We start from the raw sequence: 23,354 nt of genomic DNA, 5'->3' as shown, positions 1-23,354 counted from the left end.
GTAGTTTTCCTGTCCGCTAGGATGATACAGTGGAGAAGGAAATGGCACCCCACTCTAGTGCTCTTGCCTGGAAAATCCCAGGATGGAGGAGCCTGGTAGGCTGCAGTCCATGGGGTTGCTAGGAGTCGGACACGACTGAGCGCCTTCTCTTTCACTTTCACTTTCATGCATTGGAGAAGGAAATTACAACCCACTCCAGTGTTCTTGCCTGGAGAATCCCAGGGATGGGGGAGCCTGGTGGGCTGCCGTCTCTGGGGTCGCACAGAGTCGGACACGACTGAAGTGACTTAGCAGCAGCAGCAGCAGCAGCACGATGATAACAGAGGATCTCGTAAGACTGAAGCTAAAACCTAAACATGTTGAAAATTAGCAAAATATTCCCTGCTTTTGGTATCATTTTTTTCTTTATAGAATGCTTGTGTGCATCTTTGTTTTTCTGCCTCTAGATATAATGAAAATCGTAGTGCTTTGTGTTGAGCAGTTTAAAATAGCTGATAAAGGAACTAATTCTTTCATGAATAATTTTTGTCGTGTTATTTAAACACAAGGGAAGGATTACTTGTGTCTTTGATATCTCTAGAGCCGATTACAAAGGAAAAAAACAATTAAAGGAAAATGTTAAGATTAATGTGCATTTTTGAACATAAGTCACAGGAAGTGCTAAGGCAGTTATTATAGTATATTACACAGGAGAATAAATATCCAGTTATATAATGATAGAATTAGCTATAAAACCTTGTAGATAGTACCATTGTTTATTACTATGTATGTCCACAATGATTAATATTCTACTTAGAAGGATTGTTTTCGGACAGCACATCCTTTGTTTGGACAGTGACAATAGTAATTCCTCTGTTCCGCATTATCAGTCAGTCAGTTCAGTCGCTCAGCCATGTCCAACTCTTTTCGACCCAATGGACCGCAGCATGCCAGGCCTCTCTGTCCATCACCAACTCCCAGAGTTTACCCAAACTCGTGACCATTGAGTTGGTGATGCCATCCAACCATCTCATCCTCTGTCGTCCCCTTCTCCTCCTGCTCTCAATCTTTTCCAGCATCAGGGTCTTTTCCAATGAGTCAGCTCTACACATCAGGTGGCCAAAGTATTGGAACTTCAGCTTCAACATCAGTCCTTCCAATGAACACCCAGGACTGATCTCCTTTAGAATGGACTGGTTGGATCTCCTTGCATTCCAAGGGACTCTAAAGAGTCTTTTCCAACACCACACTTCAGAAGCATCAATTCTTCTGCGCTCAGCTTTCTTTATAGTACAACTCTCACATCCATATATGACTCTGGAAAAACCATAGCCTTGACTAGATGGACCTTTGCTCGCAAAGTAATGTCTCTGCTTTTGAATATGCTGTCTACGTTGGTCATAACTTTCCTTCCATTGCACACCATCTGCAGTGATTTTGGAGCCCCCCAAAATAAAGTCTGACACTGTTTCCCCGTCTATTTCCCATGAAGTTATGGGACCAGATGCCATGATCTTCGTTTTCTGAATGTTGAGCTTTAAGCCAACTTTTTGACTTTCCTCTTTCACTTTCATCAAGAGGCTCTTTAGTTCTTCACTCTCTGCCACAAGGGTGGTATCATCTGCATATCTGAGGTTATTGGTATTTGTCCTGGCAGTCTTGATTCCAGCTTGTGCTTCTTCCAGCCCAGTGTTTCTCATAATGTACTCTGCATCTAAGTTATATAAGCAGGGTGACAATATACAGCCTTGACGTACTCCTTTTCCTATTTGGAACCAGTCTGTTGCTCCATGTCCAGTTCTAACTGTTGCTTCTTGACCTGCATATAGGTTTCTCAAGAGGCAGGTCAGGTGGTCTGGTATTCCCATCTCTTTCAGAATTTCCCACAGTTTCTTGTGATCCACACAGTCAAAGGCTTTGGCATAGTCAATAAAGCAGAAATAGATGTTTTTTCTGGAACTCTGGTGCTTTTTCTATGATCCAGTGGATGTTGGCAATTTGATCTCTGGTTCCTCTGCCTTTTCTAAAACCAGCTTGAACATCTGCAAGTTCACAGTTCACGTATTGCTGAAGCCTGGCTTATAGAATTTTGAGCATTACTTCACTAGCATGTGAGATGAGTGCAGTTGTACAGTAGTTTGATCATTCTTTGTCATTGCCTTTCTTAGGGATTGGAATGAAAGCTGACCTTTTCCAGTCCTGTAGCCACTGCTGAGTTTTCCAAATTTGCTGACATATTGAGTCTAGCACTTTCACAACTTCATCTTTTAGGATTTGAAATAGCTCAACTGGATTCCATCTCCTCCACTAGCTTTGTTTGTAGTGATACTTCTAAGGCCCACTTGACTTCACATTCCAGGATGTCTGGCTCTAAGTGAGTGATCACACCATTGTGATTATCCGGGTCGTGAAGATCTTTTTCATACAGTTCTTCTGTGTATTCTTGTCACCTCTTCTTAATATCTTCTGCTTCTGTTAGGTGCATACCATTTCCGTCCTTTATTGAGCCAATCTTTGCATGAAATGTTCCCTTGGTATCTCTAATTTTCTTGAAGAGATCTCTAGTCTTTCCCATTCTATTGTTTTCCTCTAGTTCTTTGCACTGATCACTGAGGAAGGCTTTCTTATCTCTCCTTGATATTCAAATGGGTTTATCTTTCCTTTTCTCCTTTGCTTTTCACATCTATTGTAAGGCTTCCTCAGGCAGCCAGTTTGCTTTTTTGCCTTTCCTTTTCTTGGTAATGGTCTTGATCCATGTCTCCTGTACAATGTCAAGAACCTCTGTCCGTAGTTCATCAGGCACTCTATCAGATCTAATCCCTTAAATCTGTTTGTCACATCCACTGTATAATCACAAGGGATTTGATTAGGTCATACCTGAATGGTCTAGTGGTTTTCTCTACTTTCTTCAATTTAAGTCTAAATCAGGCAATAAGGAGTTCATGATCTGAGCCACAGTCAGCTCCTGGTTTTGTTTTTGCTGACTGTATAGAGCTTCTCCATCTTTGGCTGCAAATAATATAATCAGTCTGATTTCAGTGTTGACCATTTGGTGATGTCCATGTGTAGAGTCTTCTCTTGTGTTGTTGCAAGAGAGTGTTGCTATGACCAGTGCGCTCTCTTGGCAAAACTCTGTTCGCCTTTGCCCTGCTTCATTCTGTACTCCAAGGCCAAAGTTGCCTGTTACTCCAGGTGTTTCTTGACCTCCAACTTTTGCATTAGCCATGCTGTGTGGGGCCACCCAAGACAGACGGGTCATGGTGGAGAGGTCTGACAGAATGCGGTCCACTGGAGAATGGAATGGCAAAATACCTTCAGTATTCTTTCCTTGAGAACCCCATAAACAGTATGAAAAAGCAAAAAGATAGGACACTGAAAGATGAACTCCCCAGGTCAGTAGGTGCCCAATATCCTACTGGAGATCAGTGGAGAAATAACTCCAGAAAGAATGAAGGGATGGAGCCAAAGCAAAAACAACACCCAGTTGTGGATGGGACTGGTGATAGAAGCAAGATCTGATGCTGTAAAGAGCGATACTGCATAGGAACCTGGAATGTTAAATCCATGAAACAAGGCACATTGGAAATGGTCAAACAGGAGATGGCAAGAGTGAACATCTGCCTTCTAGGAGTCAGCAAACTAAGATGGACTGGAATGGATGAATTTAACTCAGATGACCATTATATCTACTACTGTGGGCAGGAATCCCTTAGAAGAAATGGAGTAGCCATCATAGTCAACAAAAGAGTCTGAAATACAGTACTTGGATGCAATCTCAAAAATGACAGAATGATCTCTGTTCATTTCCAAGGCAAATCATTCAATATCACGGTAGTCCAAGTCTATGCTCTGACCAGTTAACAGTGAAGAAGCTGAAGTTGAATGGTTCTATGAGGACCCACAAGACCTTTTAGAACTAAGACCCAAAAAAGATGTCCTTTTCATTATAGGGGACTGGAATGCACAACTAGGAAGTTCAGTATTATCAGTGCAGTTCAATTCAGTCGCTCAGTCGTGTCCGACTCTGCGTTCAGTGTTATAGTCCCACTTAAAAAAAAAAGTCTTGTTGTGGCAATACAAAGATTTTTAGTATATGGCACCTGCCTACTTTTGTACATTTTCTGCCATTCTGTCTGCCTCCACTCTTTAAGTGCAGCTAGTCTTCTTTATTTAATGTTCTCTGTGAATAGCAATCAGCCTTACAGGCAGGCCTTGGGCATCTTTTCTATCTCTGATAATCACTGTGCACCTTCTGTTTTCTAGAGAATGTTTCTGTTCAACAATAGAATGAACTCAATGAGGACTGACTTTTTAAATCTTTCTGTTCCTGTTATCTGCCTTGGTGTCCTTTTATAGATGGATACATTTAAGTAACTGAATGGGGCTAAGATGAGAGGCTTGAACTATGTGAAAAGCTGGTCATTTGTGCAAAGCTTTTTTCCATGTCCCATAATTACAGTTTAGCCTTTACATGATTCATTATCCTATGGTGCTTACTTCCTTGAAGTTTGGTAGAAAATGAGTATGTAGTTTACAAATTAATCACCAAAGGAGGAAGTACTGTTCATTTGTGTTTCTTAATTATGATAAGGAAGTATTACTTTATTTCATTAATTTACCTGTCTCTCTAAAGGATATAATTTACTAAAAAATAACAACTTGGTATTAAAACTGGGGTTATTTGGTATCATAGCAAATATGGAAGTGAAAACAATCCTTTCCATTAAGCAAAACAGTTCTGCCATAACCCGAGTCCCCCTAGAGAATGACATTTTTCTTTCTACAAAAGATGCCATGAATGTAACCCAAGAGAACTGGCCATAAATCTACCAACCTTTAAATTTTCTGAATTCCAAAAATAGTATTATATTGTACCAAAGGTAAATAGGAGCTTTACATTATCTAGCGAGTTTAAATTTTAATTTTTTTAATAAATTATCATTATGGATTCTTTAGAAGACATAATATATAAATGAAAACCTTAAGGAGTGCTGTTAAGCCGTTTTTTTCATGTTGGTGAAACTGCAGTCAGAGCTTTATTTTCCTTTACCAACTCACTCGTAATTCTGCAGCTTCAGAGTGATGACTGTTGAATTATAGGAGTAGAAGCATCATGAGACAGTTTAACATTTGCAAGAGAAAGTTAATTATTTGAAGATTTGAGACTTATCCAGAGGTTTCAAAAATATTTTTGTCTCAGTTTTTAAAAATACATGCATATTTATTTAGCCTCTTAATGCATGTTGTTTCCAACCAAGTAAGTCTATTTCAAAACAGAGATTATTTAAGAGATTTGGCATATTTTTCTTTTCTTGGTAAATGTGCCAAAGGTCTGTTTTCTATAAGACATGTGTCTGTTTCAACTTACTATTTTGATTATGAGTAGTTTATTATCCAGATAGGCCTTCAAAAATAGAATATTTGCTGAAGAGTTCTTATGCATATGGTGAAGTGAATATTTTAGAATGATTCAGGATTTATAAATAGCATGTAAGATAATATCGGGAGCACATTAACTATAATGTATAATGCCTTAAAAAAAAGGAAAGATGATAATATTCTAAGCGTCGCCAATAAGGAAATAAGTGGGCGGAACGTCTTCCATTGCTGATTTGGCTTCCCTTAGAACAGTGTTAACATCTTTATATTTAAGTGACTGAGGTTCCAGTGTTTACACTGTCCACTTGCGTTTGTCTAGTCTCCCACGTTTTATTACTTCTTATGAATACTGCCTTGAGATTTTGCCATCCACACTTTGCCTTACACCTTTTCACATTAGGGGCGTGCACTTCCTAGGGGGCAGTTTTTTTCATGATTGAAACTGCTCAGAGTTTCCATCTGCTTTTACTTGACTTGTGGTCTTGAAGATCATGCTTGGCCCCTGGGATATTACAGTGTGCCGAGAGGATGTGGAGTTTTGTCAGCCAGTGAAATATGTCTGGTTTTTTTTCCTCTTTTCTTTTTTTCTTCAGCAGCTTTCATATGCTTCTCATCCTGTGTGGTCTTTGCTAAACTGAATTTATATTTAACAGAACTGCTCACTCTCTTTATCATCTTCTATGACTTGGCCTTTTTAACAAGAAGGTGTGTGGAAGGAAAATCTGAGCCAAAAAACTGTAGTTTGGGCAATAGGAAAACCTAAAACCAAAAGCTTAAAGTAGTGTTATATATGAATGTACTTTAATATTCGCAAATGTGTATTTTGTAATGCAGAAGATCATATTTCAGGCATGTACATCTGTCAAAAAAAATTTATCATGCCAATAGTAGATTTCAAGTTTTGTCTGTGATCCAAATAACATTTTTGCTTGTTTTTAGGCGCTACTACAGTCTTCAGTTAAGCAACAAGTAGAAGCTATTGAAAAGCAGTACATTTCTGCAATTGAAAAACAAGCACACAAGTGTGAAGAGTTGTTAAATACTCAGGTAATAAGATTGCACATCCATTATATATTCATACTTTTCTTCTGACTCTCTTCCCCTGAGAGCTCTAGAACTGTTTATTCACTTTCATGCCATTTACTTTCCTTGATGTATTTTGGAGAAAAAAAAAAATCTGCTGATGTAAAATCAATGTTAAAATTTGCGAATTTTATTATAGACTAAAAACAGGACTAAAGGCCTAAATTATGTGAATATTCCCCAAATTAATGATAATTCTTATGCTGATTTCTGGAGTATCATATTATTTATCAAATAGCAAAAGCAAAAGAGATGACTGTAAATGTATTATGGCATGTGAAATAATTTGTGGTATAAGATTTATAAATAATATTTGAATTTAAGTACTTGTGTTCGATTTACCTTTCATTGCTTATATGAATTTATTTCTATTTTGATATTTTCTCGTGATTTTTTTTTTGTTTCTTCTTGATTAATGTCTTAGAAAGCATTGCAGACATGATAAGTACATTTACATGAAATAGTCAATTGAAAAGCCTGTATGTATGTATCGTAGTATAAATAATATGTGCAAGAAGTTCCCAGCTACACTTTTGAATAACTTGAGGCTTGATAGGTGAAAATAAAATCAACCTTATGTAAAAGATTTATTTCATATTATAGGAAAAAAAATACTAATAGAAAATTTAGATCTAGAATTTAAATAAAGATTTATAAACATGCCACTTAGTCCCCAAGATTGGGGTCAGTTTGGTTCAGTACTTTCAGAGTCATTTTAATAAGTGGTTTAGAATAGGAAATGCATGGCAAATTTTATAAATTTAATAAAAAATAATTGCACTCTCTTGGCTGGTAGAATACCAGGTTATCAGAGATAAGAAGGGTATGTCTGTATAAATGTACAGAAAAATCACAGAGAAGAGGAGGTTACAGAACTGTAAAACAGCATAAGGCATGTATTAGCCAGGCCAGGCCGTGTTATGCCTTAAACTCCCTGACTTCAGACAGTGAAGATTTATGTCTTAGCCAATTCTCTGTATACACTGAGGCTGCTTTGAGGGCTCAGTGTCATGATGTCCTCATGATGGAAACTAGTCTGATAAAACAGTTCAGTTGTGGAATGTTACCTGGTAGAGTTAAAAAAAAAAAAAGAAAAAGTCAGATTTCCTTCTGGTATTTCAACATTCTGGACTGGAAATGACACTTCTACTCCCAACTTGTATCTGCAGTGCCCACAGTCATCTTGGGGTCAGGGAGTGAAACCCTACTCTGAATCTCGAGTAGGGAGAGGGAGAGGGCAGAAAATCTTTGATAAGCAGCACTGGTATACCATGGTCTGCTCTTTGGGTTGCCAGATATTTCCAGCCTTCATCTCTCAGGTAAAATTTCTTAACCTGCCCATATGGGAGAAAATCTGAAGGTTCTATCCAGATATTGTTGTTGTTGTTCAGTTGCTCAGTTGTGTCTGACTCCTTGTGATCCCATGGACTGCAGCATGCCAGACTTCCTTACCTGTCCATCACTATCTCCCCGAGTTTGCTCAAACTCATGTCCATTGAGTCGATGATGACATCCAACCATCTCGTCCTCTGTCACCCACTTCTCTTATTCTCAATATTTCCCAGCATCAGGGTTTTTTCCAGTGAGGCAGATCTTCCTATCAGGTAGCCAAAGTATTGGAGCTTCAGCTTCAGCATCAATTAGTCCTTCCACTGAATATGCAGGACTAATTTCCTTTAGGATTGACTGGTTTGATCTCCTTGCTGTCCAAGGGACTCTCAAGAGAATTCTCCAGGATTACAATTTGAAAGCATCAATTCTTTGGTGCTCGACCTTCTTTATGGTCCATCTCTCACATCTGTACATGACTACTGGAAAAACTATAGTTTTGACTATATGGACCTTTGTTGGCAAAGTGATATCTCTGCTTTTTGATATGCTGTCTAGGATGGTCATAGCTTTTCTTCTAAGGATCAATCATCTTTTAATATCATGGCTGCAGTCACCATCTGCTTTGATTTTAGAGCCCAAGAAAATAAAGTTTGTCACTATTTCCCTTAATTTCTCATCTGTTTGCCATGAAGTGATGGGACCAGATGCCATGATCTTTGTTTTTTGAATGGTGAGTTTTAAGCCAGCTTTTCCACTTTCTTCTTTCACTTTCATCAAAAGGCTCTTTAGTTTCTCTTCACTTTCTGCCATTAAAGTAGTATCATCTGCATATCTGAGGTCATTGATATTTCTCCCAGCAATCTTTATTCCACCTTGTGCTTCATCCAGCTCAGCATTTTCCATGATGTACTCCACATATAAATTAAATAAGCAGGGAGACAGTATACAGACTTGATGTCGCCCTTTCCCGATTTTGAACCCATCTGTTGTTCCATGTCCAGTTCTAACTGTTGCTGCATGATCTGCATACATGTTTCTTAGGAGGCGGGTAAGGTGATCTGATATTTCCATCTCTTTAAGAATTTTTCAGTTTGTTGTGATCCACACAGTCAAAGACTTTAGTGTAGTCAATGAAGCAGAAGTAGATGTTTTTCTAGAATTCCCTTACTTTTTCTATGATCCAACAGATGTTGGCAATTTAATTTCTGGTTCTTCTGCCTTTTCTAAATCAAGCTTGTATATCTGAAAGTTCTTGGTTCATATATTGTTGAAGCCTAGCTTGAAGTATTTTGAGTTATTATCTTGCTAGCATGTGAAATGACAGCAATTGTATGGTAATTTGAACACTGTTTGGCATTGCCCATCCCATTGAATGCCCATTCAATCTTTGGGATTGAAATGAAAACTTACCTTTTACCAGTCCTGTGGCCACTGCTGAGTCTTCCATATTTGCTGGCATATTGAGTGCATCACTCTAATAGCATCATCTCTTAGGATTTGTATTAGCTTAAGCTGGAATTCCATCAGCTCCACTAGCTTTGTTTGCAGTGATGCCTCCTAAGGCACACTTGACATCACAGTCCCAGATATCTGGCTGTTGGTAAGTGATAGTCTCATGCCAAAAGTCCAGGATATTTGAGTGATAGGTGGGAAATGATGTGCTGTAGTCTCTACATCATCAGGTCTAGATATATAGTCCCTTTTGACCTGAAGAACGAGAAAGTAAAATATATGTTGTTTACCACCAACAGATCTGGTATACAGTAGTGAGATAAATGGCAGGGTGTATACTGTGAATGCTCTCAGAAGGAAAGATGAATCAGAGATGCATAGCTAGCATTACTGTGTAGCAATTCTAAAATCTCAATGAATAGATTCAGTAAGTATCTCTGCTGTGGAGATTGGATTTGCTTTTTAATTTACCGTGATTTACTTTTCAGGGTTTAGGGCCAGGGTTTCTTGTCTATTGTTCTTTATGAATCCTATAGGGTCTAAATTTTTAGTATTTTTTTTTTTTTTTGGCTATACCTAATGTGAGTGTTGGAGATTATATAATTTCTCACCCTGCTCCCTCTCTATAAAAATTTGGGAGTCCTGGGTCATTTAGGGTAGGAAACAGTCACAGTTCAGGATGACAGTTCTTTGGACATTTTATCTGGTTACAGTTGGCTCCATTTGTTAGATGCAAATCCCTAGTTATTTAGAGACCCATGTTCTAGATTTAATATGTTAAATATGTTTAAGCTTTCCTGTCTGTCTATGTCTCTCTCATCTTCTGATTAAAGATAGCTTCGTTTATGAAACCCAGTTTGAAGAAATCCCAGTGTTCTCTTTTTCTCAAACCTTTTGGTCCTAAATGAAAGCATATACAGGACCATCACAGACTTACTGAGTCTTTTCCTGGGGATCCTTTATTCCATTGAATCTTTAACAGTGGGTTCCCCTATTTACTGTTTGCAAGAGCAGTTTAAAGAATAAACTGTCTTGGAGGCATTTAATTTTTTTTTTAATGTAATTAACCAAGGAGAAGAAAGACTTGTAAGCTAAAAACTGCAAAACATTGCTGAAAGAAATTGAAAATAACCTAAATACATGGAAACACATTGCATGTTCATCAGTGGAATATCACCAGAAATATTTCCATGAGAAATATTTAGTGAAGAGCACTCAAGACTACCATGGGACATTTAGAGGATCATAAACAATTCAGTGTAATGAAATAGTACTTAATAGTGATATGATCTGGAGAAGGCAGTGGCAGCCCACTCCAGTACTCTTGCCTGGAAAATCCCATGGACGGAGGAGCCTGGTCGGCTGCAGTCCATGGGGTCACTAAGAGTTGGACATGACTGATCGACTTCACTTTCACTTTTCACTTTCATGCATTGGAGAAGGAAATGGCAACCCACTCCAGTGTTCTTGCCTGGAGAATCCCAGGGACGGGGGAGCCTGGTGGGCTGCCATCTCTGGGGTCGCACAGAGTCGGACACGACTGAAGCGACTTAGCAGCAGCAGCAGCGATATGATCATTAGGTAAGAGTCATATAAAGTGTTTAAATGGCATTTCACACATATTTTCCAAATCATATTTCTTGAGATGTCTTTTGAAATTTGAAATAAGTAACTTTAATAAAAATAACACCTGAATTGTTCTTTAAGAATAATTTGGCTCAACCTTTCATGTGTATATGAGTCTTTTTTTTTTCTATTTTATTCAAATTTAGAATTTAAGGGAAAAGCAAGTTAACTCTCATAAGAGTAGTTACAAGCATGTGCTCCAGAATCAAAGAGGTTCCATTATGCCTGGCTTTGTCACTTAGCTGTGTTACTGTGGAATGTCCTTTAACCTCTCTGTGGTTTATTTTTCTCATCTTCTAAATGTATTAGGTTGGTGCAAATGTAATTGTGGTTATGGGCCATGAGTTTTAATCATTATAACTAGGCTCAAGCACATCTTTATTAATCAAAATAGGAACCATTATGCAGTCAACACATTTTTGCCAGTGCAAAATAAGTTGGTTTATTTCTGTAGTGTAAAAATCCATGTTTCAGGATTCGACAAACTCTTGGAAAGCATTTTCTGCCTCCTGCTGGTTCTGGAAGTATTTTCCCTGCAAAAAGTTTTCTAGATGCTTGAAGAAGTAGTAGTCAGTTGATGGGAAATCAGGTATGGAGGAGGCAAAACTTCAAAGCCCGATTAGTTCAACTTTTGAAGTGTTGGTTGTGTGATGTGCAGTCAGGTGTTGTCATGGAGAAAAATTTGCCCTTTCTGTTGACTAATGCTGGCTGCAGCAGTTGCAGATTTGGGTGTGTCTCATTGATTTGCTGTGGAGAAGGCAATGGCAACCCACTCCAGTACTCTTGCCTGGAAAAAACTATGGACGGAGGAGCCTGGTGGGCTGCAGTCCATGGGGTCGCTAAGAGTCGACACGATTGAGCGACTTCACTTTCACTTTTCACTGTCATGCATCGGAGAAGGAAATGGCAACCCACTCCAGTGTTCCTGCCTGGAGAATTCCAGGGACAGGGGAGCCTGGTAGGCTGTCTATGGGTTGCACAGAGTCCGACACGACTGACATGACTTAGCAGTAGCAGCATGGATTTGTTGAGGATTTCTCAGATGTAATTGTTTCTCCAGGATTCGGAAAGCTATGGTGGATCAGACCAGCAGCAGACCACCAAACAGTGACCATGACTTTTTTTTAGTACAAGTTTGGCTTTGGAAAGTGCTTTGGAGCTTCTTCTCTGTCCGGCCACTAAACTGGTTATCATCAGTTGTCATATAAAATCTACTTTTTGTTGCATGTCACAATCTGATCAAGAAATGGTTTGTTGTTGTTGAATAGAATGACCTTGTCTGCCACATTGTCTGACCTGAAATTGGGTGCTATTAAAAGATATTAACTAGGAAAGTGACATTTGTCCCTAATTGTTGTTACTGTTTTCTCATAAGTGAATTTTCAGAGTTTTTTTTTTTTTTAATATTCTAGATATAAATCTTTCTTCAGATATGTGCTCAAATACTTTATCATAGTCTATGGCTTTTCTTTTCTTCTAATGTATTTCCAAAAGCAGAAATTTTAAATGACATACAAATCCAATTCATCATTTTTTTTTCCTATGGGTAATTCTTTTGATGTTACTTACATCTAAGAAGTCTTAACCTAACCCAAAATCAAAAATATTTTCTTCCGCATTTAATTTTAAAGGTATTAGTTCATAATTTCAGGTTTACAAATGATCCAGGTAATTCATTTGATTTTTGCATATGGTTCTAGATATGGATTGAAGTTTCTTCTTTTTTTTTGTATGGATGTCTAAGCATTACAGTCTTAATGGCTAAGAAGACTTTTCTTTCACCAGTGAATTTCCTTTGTACCTTCTTCAAAAATTAATCATATTATGTGTGGGTTTGCTACTTAATTCTCTACCAGTTCAATTTATCTATTTGTCTGTTTCAACTCAAGTCTTGTACTATTTATTTACCATAGACATTCAATAAGTCTTGAATTCAGGTAGTGTAAATCTTCCAATATTGTGCTTATATTTCAGAGTCATTTGGGCTATTCTAGGTCATTCATCAGAGAAGGCAGTGGCACCCCACTCCAGTACTTTTGCCTGGAAAATCCCATGCACAGAGGGGCCTGGTAGGCTGCAGTCCATGGGGTCGCAAAGAGTCAGACACGACTGAGCGACTTCACTTTCACTTTTCACTTTCATGCACTGGAGAAGGAAATAGCAACCCACTCCAGTGTTCTTGCCTGGAGAATCCCAGGGACAGGAGAGCCTGATAGGCTGCTGTCTATGGGGTCGCACAGAGTCAGACACAACTGAAGCGACTTAGCAGCAGCAGCAGGTCATTCATATTTCCATGTAATCTTTATAATCAGCCTGTTGATTTCTATAGCAAAGCATGCTGGGATGTTTTGAACTGTGTTTGCTCACAGCCAAATACTCTTGAACTGAATATGTGGGTTTTAACATCAGAGATTTCTCTAGTTCTCTGTGCACACCAACTGAATGTCCTGAAGTGAATTTAATCCACACACTGCCCAGAGTTAGTGCAGACCCCACTGGTTAAGGGATCAGTTCCACAAGGCTACACCAACTTCAAAGGCCAGTCCCAATTCCTGGGCCTCCTCTATTTCTGACCAACTGGGTATAAAGCAAGGGTTCCCACAAATTCCTTTTGAGACTTTGATAGTTTTATTATAAATGATGCAATGTAGGGCAAGATAATGGTGGAAGAGATGCATAGGGCAAGATAAGGGTGAGAAGGTACTCTCTGGGTATGTATCTCTTCCAGCAACTTGATGTGTTCACTAACCTGGAAGCTCTCAGAAAACTTTTGTTTAGGGGTTTTTATAGAGGTTTCATCACATGGGTATGACTGATTAAATCTATGGCCATTGTTGGTTAACTGTCTTCAGCACCGCTCCCTTCTGTCCATGTTGAGGAAGAGGATAATGTTGAATGTTCCAGCTCTTTCTTTGTGATATGGTTTGTTACTCTGACAGTCTCCTGAAGATATCTTGAGACCTACGAAGAGTCTCCTCATTAGCATAAACTCAAGTATTGTTGTAAGAGTCTTCTTGTGAATAATAAAAGGTACTCCTTTCACTCCTAAATACCCTGGATTAAAAGGGTTTTAGGTCTCTGCTAGGAAGTGGAGATAAAGACCTAATACATATTTCTTATTGTATCATAGATACTGATTGGATTAAGTTGATTCTATTTAGATGCAGTTGACCACTTTACAGTATTCAGTCTTCTTACCTAATAAAACAGTTTATTGCTGTATTTATTTGGGTCTTTATAAAATTTTCCAGTTTAAAATTTTTCACTGTTCAAGTCGAACACAGTTTTGGGGTCAAATTTATCCTGATATATTTTATATTTATTTAGTGCTAATTTGACATATATTTTTAAGACTTTTAATTACCCAGTTCATGTTGCTGGTACATAACAGTCAATACAATTGATTGTTGTGTATTGGTCTTTTATTCTGTAATGATGCTAAAATCCCTTACTAGTTTCAGCACCTCTTTTTGTAAAGTCTGTAGGGTTTTCTGTATAGATGATCATGTTGTCTGAGAGCAGAGACATCATTTCATTTTCCATTTAACCTCGATGCCTTTTATTTATTTTTCTTAACTTAATGAACTAACTGAACCTCTGCTGCTGCTAAGTCACTTCAGTCGTGTCCGACTCTGTGTGACCCCATAGACGGCAGCCCACCAGGCTCCCGCATTCCTGGGATTCTCCAAGCAAGAACACTGGAGTGGGTTGCCATTTCTTTCTCCAATGCATGAAAGTGAAAAGTGAAAGTGAAGTCGCTCAGTTGTGTCTGACCCTCAGCGACCCATGGATTGCAGCCTACCAGGCTCCTCTGTCCATGGGATTTTCCAGGCAGGAGTGCTGGAGTGGGGTGCCATTGCTTTCTCCGACTGAACCTCTAGTAAATGTTAAAATAGAAGGATATCTTTGCCTTTTTTGACCTAAGAAGAAAACATTCAGTTTTTCATCATTAGATACAAACTTAGCTATAGATACCCTAAAAGGCATTTATTAGGTTAAGTATTTTCTTTCTACTTCCAAGTTTTTATTCCAGGAATAGATGTTGGATTTTATTGTCATTTTATCTCTGTATATGTTTGTGGTGTAATTTTTTTCATAAATCTTTGGTGACATCTCTTATTTTATTCCGGTTATTAGTGATCCGTATCCTCTTTTTTCCTCATTAATTCTGTAGCAAAAGTGTTAGTTGCTCAGTCATGTCCAACTCTTTGTGACCCCATGGACAGTAGCCCACCAGGCTCCTCTGTCCATGGAATTCTACAGGCAAGAATACCAGAGTGAGTTGCAGTTCCCTTCTTCAGGGGATCTTCAGACCCAGGGATCAAACTCCTACACTGCAGGGAGATCCTTTACCATCTGAGCTACCAGGGAATTGACTATTTTGTAGAGGTTTATTATTTTTTTTTATCCTTTCAAAGAGTCAGCGTATTGCATTGATTTTCTTTGTTTTTTTCTTATTTCTGCATCACTGATTACTACTCTGACCTTTATTATTTTATTTCTTTAGCTTAATTTTAATTTGAGATTTAATTTGTACTTATTCTAGTGTCTTGAAGTAGACACTTAGGTCATTGATTGAAGTCTTGCTTTATAAATAACCTATTTAGTAATGTAAATTTCTTTCTAGGTACTACTTTAGATATGTGTTTCACAGTTTCAAATGTCATATTTTCATTTCCAGTGAGAAAAAATACTTTTAAGTTTTTTTATTGATTTCTTTTTTTAACCTTGGATTATTTACAAATGTGTCATTTGTTTTTAAATATTCTGTGGTTTTCCAAATGTACTACTTTTAGTGATTTCTGATCTCATTGTAATATAGACAGAGGATATACCTCATATGATTTAAGTACTTTTTTGAGATTTCTCTGTCTACTTGAAAAGAGTGTTCATTCTTCTGTTGGTGCAGTTTTTGTTTTTTTTTTATAGGTGTTAATTGGATCAAGTTTTTGTCATGTTATTTAAGTCTTCCATGTTGTTACAGATTTTTGTTCTATTGTCTACCAATTATTGAGAGGCAGGTGTTAAGATATCTGACTATACTTATGCATTTGACTGGTTCCCCATCTATCTGACATACTTGTATTTGGTGCATAAATGTTTAGGATTATTATGTCTTCACATAATTTTATGGCCTCTGTTGGTTTATCGTTTGCAAATCTTTGTTGTGCTATTTATATTGCTTTAAGGGAAGTTTGGCAAATCTTTCCCCAAAAGCATAGGTATTAATAGTAAATATTTTAGGCTCTCTGTTGCAACTGTTTAACTCTGCTGGTATAGTGAGAAAGTGCCTATAAACATTGTGTAGTGAATGGGCACAGCTGTGTTTCAGTAAATTTAGGCTCCAGATTAGATTTGAAATGAGATTTGCCAGCCTTACAGATCTAGAACAGGAACTAGTATAACTTGGGGAATTTTAATTTTCTGGCCTCTTAATTTCCTCTTGGTGATAATTGTTTTTTTCTGAGATTTTCTTTATCATGAAAATTTCTTGGACTGCTTTATTTGTTAACAACATTCTCTTTCCTACAGAGTTTGATGCAGTAAATCCAAAGGGACAAAGAAATATATGAAGCTGAACCTTATGAAGTTGGCAATACTTAGCTGGTTTTTTGTCTACAAAAGCAGCATTTTAATGTGCTTCAGTCTTTTGTAGTTTTAACAGGAAACCAGGAAAGTGTTTGTTTCCACATTATTGGGAAATATCATTTTGGTTAGTGTTTTCCAATGAGACTTCTGGAGATATTTGTTCAGATTAACAGGCTTCTTGACCATTAGTTTTGATTCTTAATAGTTTAGTTGGAGCCCAAGTATATGTATTTCTAGTAGACTGATCAGGTAATACTTATTGAAGAACTTAGTATTGCCTCTGTATTGCTCATCTTCAGCACTTACTATGCTTAATTCTTGCCATTTCCTGTTTGACCGCTTCTAATTTGCCTTGTTTCGTGGATCTAACATTCCAGGTTCCTATGCAATATTGCACTTTACAGCATCAGACCTTGCTTCTATCACCAGTCACATCCACAACTGGGTGTTGTTTTTGCTTTGGCTCCTTCTCTTCATTCTTTCTGGAGTTATTTCTCCACTGATCACCAGTAGCATGTTGGTCACCACCAACCTGGGGAGTTCATCTTTCAGTGTCCTGTCTTTTTGCTCAGATCATAAACTCCTTATTGCCAAATTCAGACTGAAATTGAAGAAAGTAGGGAAAACCACTAGATGGTTCAGGTATGACCTAAATCAAATCCCTTATGATTATACAAATGAGAAAAAGATTTAAAGGACTAGATCTGATAGACAGAGTGCCTGATAAACTATGCACAGAGGTCCGTGACATTGTGCAGGAGACAGTGATCAAGACCATCTCTAAAAAAAAGAAATGCAAAAAAGCAAAATGGCTGTCAGGGAAAACCTTACAAATAGCTGTGAAAAGAAGGGCTGCAAAAAACAAAGGAGAAAAGGAAAGATATACCCATTTGAATGCAGAGTTCCAAAGATCTGCAAGAAGAGATAAGAAAGCCTTCCTCAGTAATCAGTGCAGAGAAATAGAGGAAAACAATAGAATGGGAAAGACTAGAGATCGCTTCAAGAAAATTAGAGATACCAAGGGAACATTTCATGCAAAGGTGGGCTCCATAAAGGACAGAAATGGTATGGACCTAACAGAAGCAGATGATATTAAGAAGAGGTGACAGGAATACACAGAAGAACTGTACAAAAAAGATCTTCATGACTCAGACAATCACGATGGTGTGATCACTCACCTAGAGCCAGACATCCTGGAATGTGAAGTCAAGTGGGCCTTAGGAAGCATCACTACAAACAAAGCTAGTGGAGGTGATGGAATTCCAGTTCAGCGATTTCAAATCCTAAAAGATGATGCTGTGAAAATGCTGTACTCAATATGCCAGCAAATTTGGAAAACTCAGCGGTGGCCACAGGACTGGAAAAGGTCAGTTTTTATTCCAGTCCCAAAGAAAGACAATGCCAAAGAATGCTGAAACTACCACACAATTGTACTCATCTCATGCACTAGTAAAGTGAAAGAAAATGAAAGTGAAGTTACTCAGTTGTGTCCAACTCTGCAATGCATGGACTGTAGCCTACCAAGCTTTTCCATCCATGGGATTTTCCAGGTAAGAGTACTGGAGTGGCTTGCCGTTTCCTTCTCCAGGGGATCTTCCCAACCCAGGATCAAACCCGGGTCTCCTTCATTGCAGGCAGACGCTTTACTCTCTGAGCCACCAGGGAAACCCCATGCTAGTAAAGGAATGCTCAAAATTCTCCAAGCCAAGCTTCAGCAATATGTGAACTGTGAACTTCCAGTTGTTCAAGCTGGTTTTAGAAAAGCCAGAGGAACCAGTGATCAAATTACCAACATCTGCTGGATCGTTGAAAAAGCAAGAGAGTTCCAGAAAAACATCTATTTTTCCTTTATTGACTATGCCAAAGCCTTTGACTGGATCACAGTAAACTGTGGAAATTTCTGAAGGAGATGGGAATACCAGACCTCCTGACCTGCCTCTTGAGAAACCTATATGCAGGTCAGGAAACAACAGTTAGAACTGGACATGGAACAACAGACTGGTTCCAAATAGGAAAAGGAGTATGTCAAGGCTGTATATTGTCACCCTGCTTATTTAACTTAAATGCAGAGTACATCATGAGAAATGCTGGGCTGGAAGAAGCACAAGCTGGCATCAAGATTGCTGGGAGAAATATCAATAACCACAGATGACACCACCCTTATGGCAGAAAGTGAAGAAGAACTAAAGAGCCTCTTGATGAAAGTAAAAGAAGAGTGAACAAGTTGCCTTAAAGCTTAACATTTAGAAAATGAAGATCATGGCATCCGGTCCCATCATGTCATGGCAAACAGATGGGGAAACAGTGGCTGACTTTATTTTGGGGGTCTCCAAAATCACTGCAGATGGTGACTGCAGTCATGAAATTAAAAGACGCTTGCTCCTTGGAAGGAAAGTGATGACCAACCTAGACAGCATATTAAAAAGCAGAGACATTACTTTGCCAACAAAGGTCCGTCTAGTCAAGGCTATGGTTTTCCCAGTGGTCGTGTATGGATGTGAGAGTTGGACTAGAAAGAAAGCTGTGTGCCAAAGAATTGATGCTTTTGAACTATGTTGTTGGACAAGACTCTTGAGAGTCCCTTGGAGTGCAAGGAGATCCAACCAGTCCATCCTAAAGGAGATCAGTCCTGAGTGTTCATTGGGGGGACTGATGTTGAAGCTGAAAGTTCAATACTTTGGCCACCTGATGCGAAGAGCTGACTTATTCGAAAAGACGCTGATGCTTGGAAAGATTGAGGGCAGGAGGATAAGGGGACAACAGAGGATGGGATGGTTGGATGGCATCACTGACTCAATGCACATGAGTTTGAGTAATCTCCCAGAGTTGGTGATGGACAAGAAGACCTATCCTGTTGCAGTCCATGGGGTCACAAAGAGTCGAAAACAATTGAGTGACTGAACTGAACTGTTGTTCCATGTCCAGTTCTAACTGTTGCTTCCTGACCTGCATACAGGTTTCTCAAGAGGCAGGTCAGGTGGTCTGGTATTCCCATCTCTTTCAGAATTTTCCACAGTTTATTGTGATCCATACAGCCAAAGGCTTTGTCATAGTCAATAAAGCAGAAATAGATGTTTTTCTGGAACTCTTTTGCTTTTTTGATGATCCAGTGGATGTTGGCAATTTGATCTCTGGTTCCTCTGGCTTTTCTAAAACCAGCTTGAACATGTGGAAGCCTACGGTTCATGTATTGCTGAAGCCTGCCTTGGAGAATTTTGAGCATTACTTTACTAGTGTATGAGATGAGTTCAGTTGTGTGGTAGTTTGACCATTCTTTGGCATTGCCTTTCTTTGGGATTGGAATAAAAACTGACCTTTTCCAGGCCACTGCTGCGTTTTCCAAATTTCTGGCATATTGAGTGCAGCAGTTTCACAGCATCATCTTCCAGGATTTAAATAGCTCAACTGGAATTCCATTACCTCCACTAGCTTTGTTTGAAGTGATGCTTTCTAAGCCCCACTTGACTTCACATTCCTAGATGTCTGGCTGTAGGTGAGTGATCCCACCATCTTGATTATCCTATGGCTAATTCATGTTAATATATGATAGAAATCACAGCAATATTATAAAGCAATTTTTTGCAATTAAAAATAAATAAATGTAAAAAAGGATACGGTGGAAGAAAGGACATGTAAATTTTTACTGTCTTTGTGACCTTAGAAGCCACTTATGTTGTTTTTTATTCTTTATTTGTAGTTTGAATTGAAGCAACTGTGTAATTTCTTTGTGCCTCTTTTTAAAATCTCTAAATTAGAGTTAATTATACTGTTTCAACGGAAAAGGCAATGGCACCCCACTCCAGTACTCTTGCCTGGAAAATCCCATGGATGGAGGAGCCTGGTAGGCTGCAGTCCACGGGATCACTAAGAGTTGGACACGACTGAGCGACTTCACTTTCACTTTTAACTTTCCTGCATTGGAGAAGGAAATGGCAGCCCACTCCAGTGTTCTTGCCTGGAGAATCCCAGGGACGGGAGACCCTGGTGGGCTGCCGTCTATGGGGTCACACAGAGTCGGACACGACTGAAGTGACTTAGCATACGGTTTCAACAGGGCTATGTAAAGATAAATGAAGCACAGTGCGTAGAATATAGTACTACTCAATCACCAGTAGCTGTTGTTACATGGAGAAATATCTTGATCTGATATGTTGCGATTACTTTTATGTAAAGGAAGTTCATTCTTCTGAAACAAGGAATAGTTCACTCATCCATTGTTGTGTCTTTTTTATTTTTGGTTTCCTTTTTGAAAGAATATTTAGATTTTAAGTCTAGCTATAATTTCTATTTGCATTTGGCAGGTTTATTTTTTAAAACGCATTATTTTTGCATAGTTCAGTTCAGTTCAGATGCTCAGTTGTGTTCAACTCTTTCCTACCCCATGTACTATACAGTTCACGGAATTCTCCAGGCCAGAATAATGAAATGAGTAGCTTTCCCCTTCTCCAGGGATCTTCCCAACCCAGGGATTGAACCCATGTCTCCCGGATGGCAGGTAGATTCTTAACTAGCTGAGGCACAAAATTGGTGGATGGAAAATTTTATGGCCCTATAGTATTGCCTTTTCTACACAATATCATGTAAATGGAACCTGGTAGTATGTTGACTTTTGAGACTGATTTCTTTCACTTGCTGTATTTCAGATGCCTCTATGTTGTATATTTACCATTAGTGTATTCTTTCCATTGCTACGTAGTATTCCATTGTATGATGTGCCACAGTTTATTTCTCCATTTACCATTTACCAGTTAAAGAAAATTTGGGTCGTTTTCAGTTCTCAGTGATTATGAATAAAGCTGCTGAAAATATTTATGTGCAATTTTGTAATAAACATATGTTTTAATTTAAAAACTTTTAGTATCTGGATTATTAGGTAGTATCTGCTTAACTTGATGTCAGCTGTCTAACTGTTTTTCAAAAGTGGTTGTACTGTTTGTACACCTACCAGCAATGTAAGAATGTTTCATATTATTTTATCAGCTCTTGGCACAATGTTTGTTTAAGTTAAGCCATCCCAGTAGTTGTGTAGTGGTGGCTTATGTTTTTAAATTAATTTATACTGGAGTATAGTTGCTGCACAGCACAGTGAATCAGTTATACATATTATATGTTAATATATCCACTCTTTAAGATTCTATTCCCATATAGGTCATTATGATGTATTGTGTAGAGTTTCTTGTGCTATACCGTAGATTCTTTTTAGTTATCTATTTATATATATAATAGTATATATGCCAATTCCAATCTCCCAATTTATGCCTTGTCCTCCTTTCCCCTTAGTAACCTTTAGTGTGTTTTCTATATCTATGACTCTGTTTCTGGCCCATAAATAGGTTCATTTATACTACTTTTTAGGATTCCATATGTGGTTTTAATTTGCATTGACTTGCATTTAATATGCATATAAATTATATTCAGTTTGCATTTGACTAATAATTTTAAGTATCTTCCTGTTCTTATTTACCACCAGTACATTTTATTTAGTGAAATATCTGGTTTTATGCTTATTTTTTATTTTGGATTATTAATTTCCTTGTTTTGTTTTGAAGACATTTTATATACTTAAGTCTTTTGTCAGATTTGTCATTTGTAAATATTTACTTTATATTCTTTTAACAGTGTCTTTAGGAAGAGCAGGAGTTTGTATTACTGATGAAGTTCACTTCATCAGTTTTCTTTCTCATGAATTATACTCTCCATGTTACACAGAAGAACTTGTTACCTATCCCAAGTCAAAAGGTTATATTTTCATCTAGAAGTTGTCGGCTTTACATTTGAGTCATTTTTGTGTATGGCATGAGGTATAGATCAAATTGAATATATTTTTATGTGAGTGTCCAATTGTTCTACACCATCTATGAAAAGCCTTTTCTCCATTGAATTTCCTTTGCACTTTTGCTGAAAATTAATTGCACATATGTGTGTTGGTCCTTTTATGGACTAAGGCAGTAGGTACTTTGTATTTATTTGCCTGTCTTTGAGATTGCCATGACTTTGTAAAGATACTTAAGTACTCTGTCATGCTCTTCTGTACATACTGTGTTCTATTTGTCTATTGGAGTTTTGTTTAGCTATGTATATAATCAGTGAAAGTGCTGGAAAGCCTTCATTTCCATCTGTCACTCTTAGTACCTCTATCATTTTAGGGCGTGTCAAATGCTTATTGTAAATCATGATTACTTAGGAGGTTATTGAAGATTTTTGGTTGTCACCTTTATTGTGTAAGAGTGCTATAATTACATTGAAATAATCAAAGTTTAACTTTCTCATAAATTCAAATTCATTTAGTTATGCTAATTGATCAATTTTTTGGTAGTTATTTTTTCATACTGCTGTTTGTATGAATAAAATTGTAAGTATCAAATTTCAAATTTTAGAAGAATTCATTAGTTGCAGATATTACTTATTTTTAAACTTAATTTCATATATTAAACATTATAAAACAACATTAACTTTTAATACTTTTATATGAGCTATGGTGTTACTATTCTAATCCATTCTTAGGATGTCATCAGGATCACTTGAATCTCATTATCATAAAATAGGCAGAAAAAGTGTGCCTTGAGACCATTTATCTGCCAGGAAAAACACATTTTATTACCTGCTAATTATTGTCCCAAATGTATATAAGTGATATGATCAGGTTGTGGCTAGCCATAAAATTGTTTTTCTCTCTTACCACATACTTCACTTGTCTTTATTCTCTATGAGTAGTAAATTTAAGAGAGTGAATAAAGAGGTGAAATTTTAAATTGAAATCTACTACACAGAAAATAAGAAGCTTACTTCCTCTTTTTCCTGAATATATTGAGAGAATAGGCCAGTCATCATCAATATTTAAAATACTGTGAGTAATGTTTGGGCTTTCCAGGTGGCTCAGTGGTAAAGATGGAGAAGGCAGTGGCACCCCACTC

General features: G+C 37.8%; 1 protein-coding gene across 13 annotated transcripts in view; it reads left to right on the top strand.

Annotated features, from left to right (window-relative positions):
- Positions 1-23,354, top strand: part of CCDC91 (coiled-coil domain containing 91) — a 395,166-nt gene that overhangs the window by 237,021 nt on the left and 134,791 nt on the right. For all 13 annotated transcript variants that reach the window (XM_070789905.1, XM_070789912.1, XM_070789908.1 and 10 more), the window contains one exon: positions 6,298-6,405. In XM_070789905.1, the coding sequence (XP_070646006.1) occupies positions 6,298-6,405 (108 nt within the window). The remainder of the gene's footprint in view (positions 1-6,297; positions 6,406-23,354) is intronic.

The sequence above is a fragment of the Bos indicus genome, chromosome 5, assembly GCF_029378745.1.
Source record: "Bos indicus isolate NIAB-ARS_2022 breed Sahiwal x Tharparkar chromosome 5, NIAB-ARS_B.indTharparkar_mat_pri_1.0, whole genome shotgun sequence".
Classification (NCBI taxonomy): Eukaryota; Metazoa; Chordata; class Mammalia; order Artiodactyla; family Bovidae; genus Bos; species Bos indicus.
The sequence above is the reverse complement of the archived record's forward strand: the minus strand, read 5'-3'. Positions and strand labels throughout refer to the sequence as shown.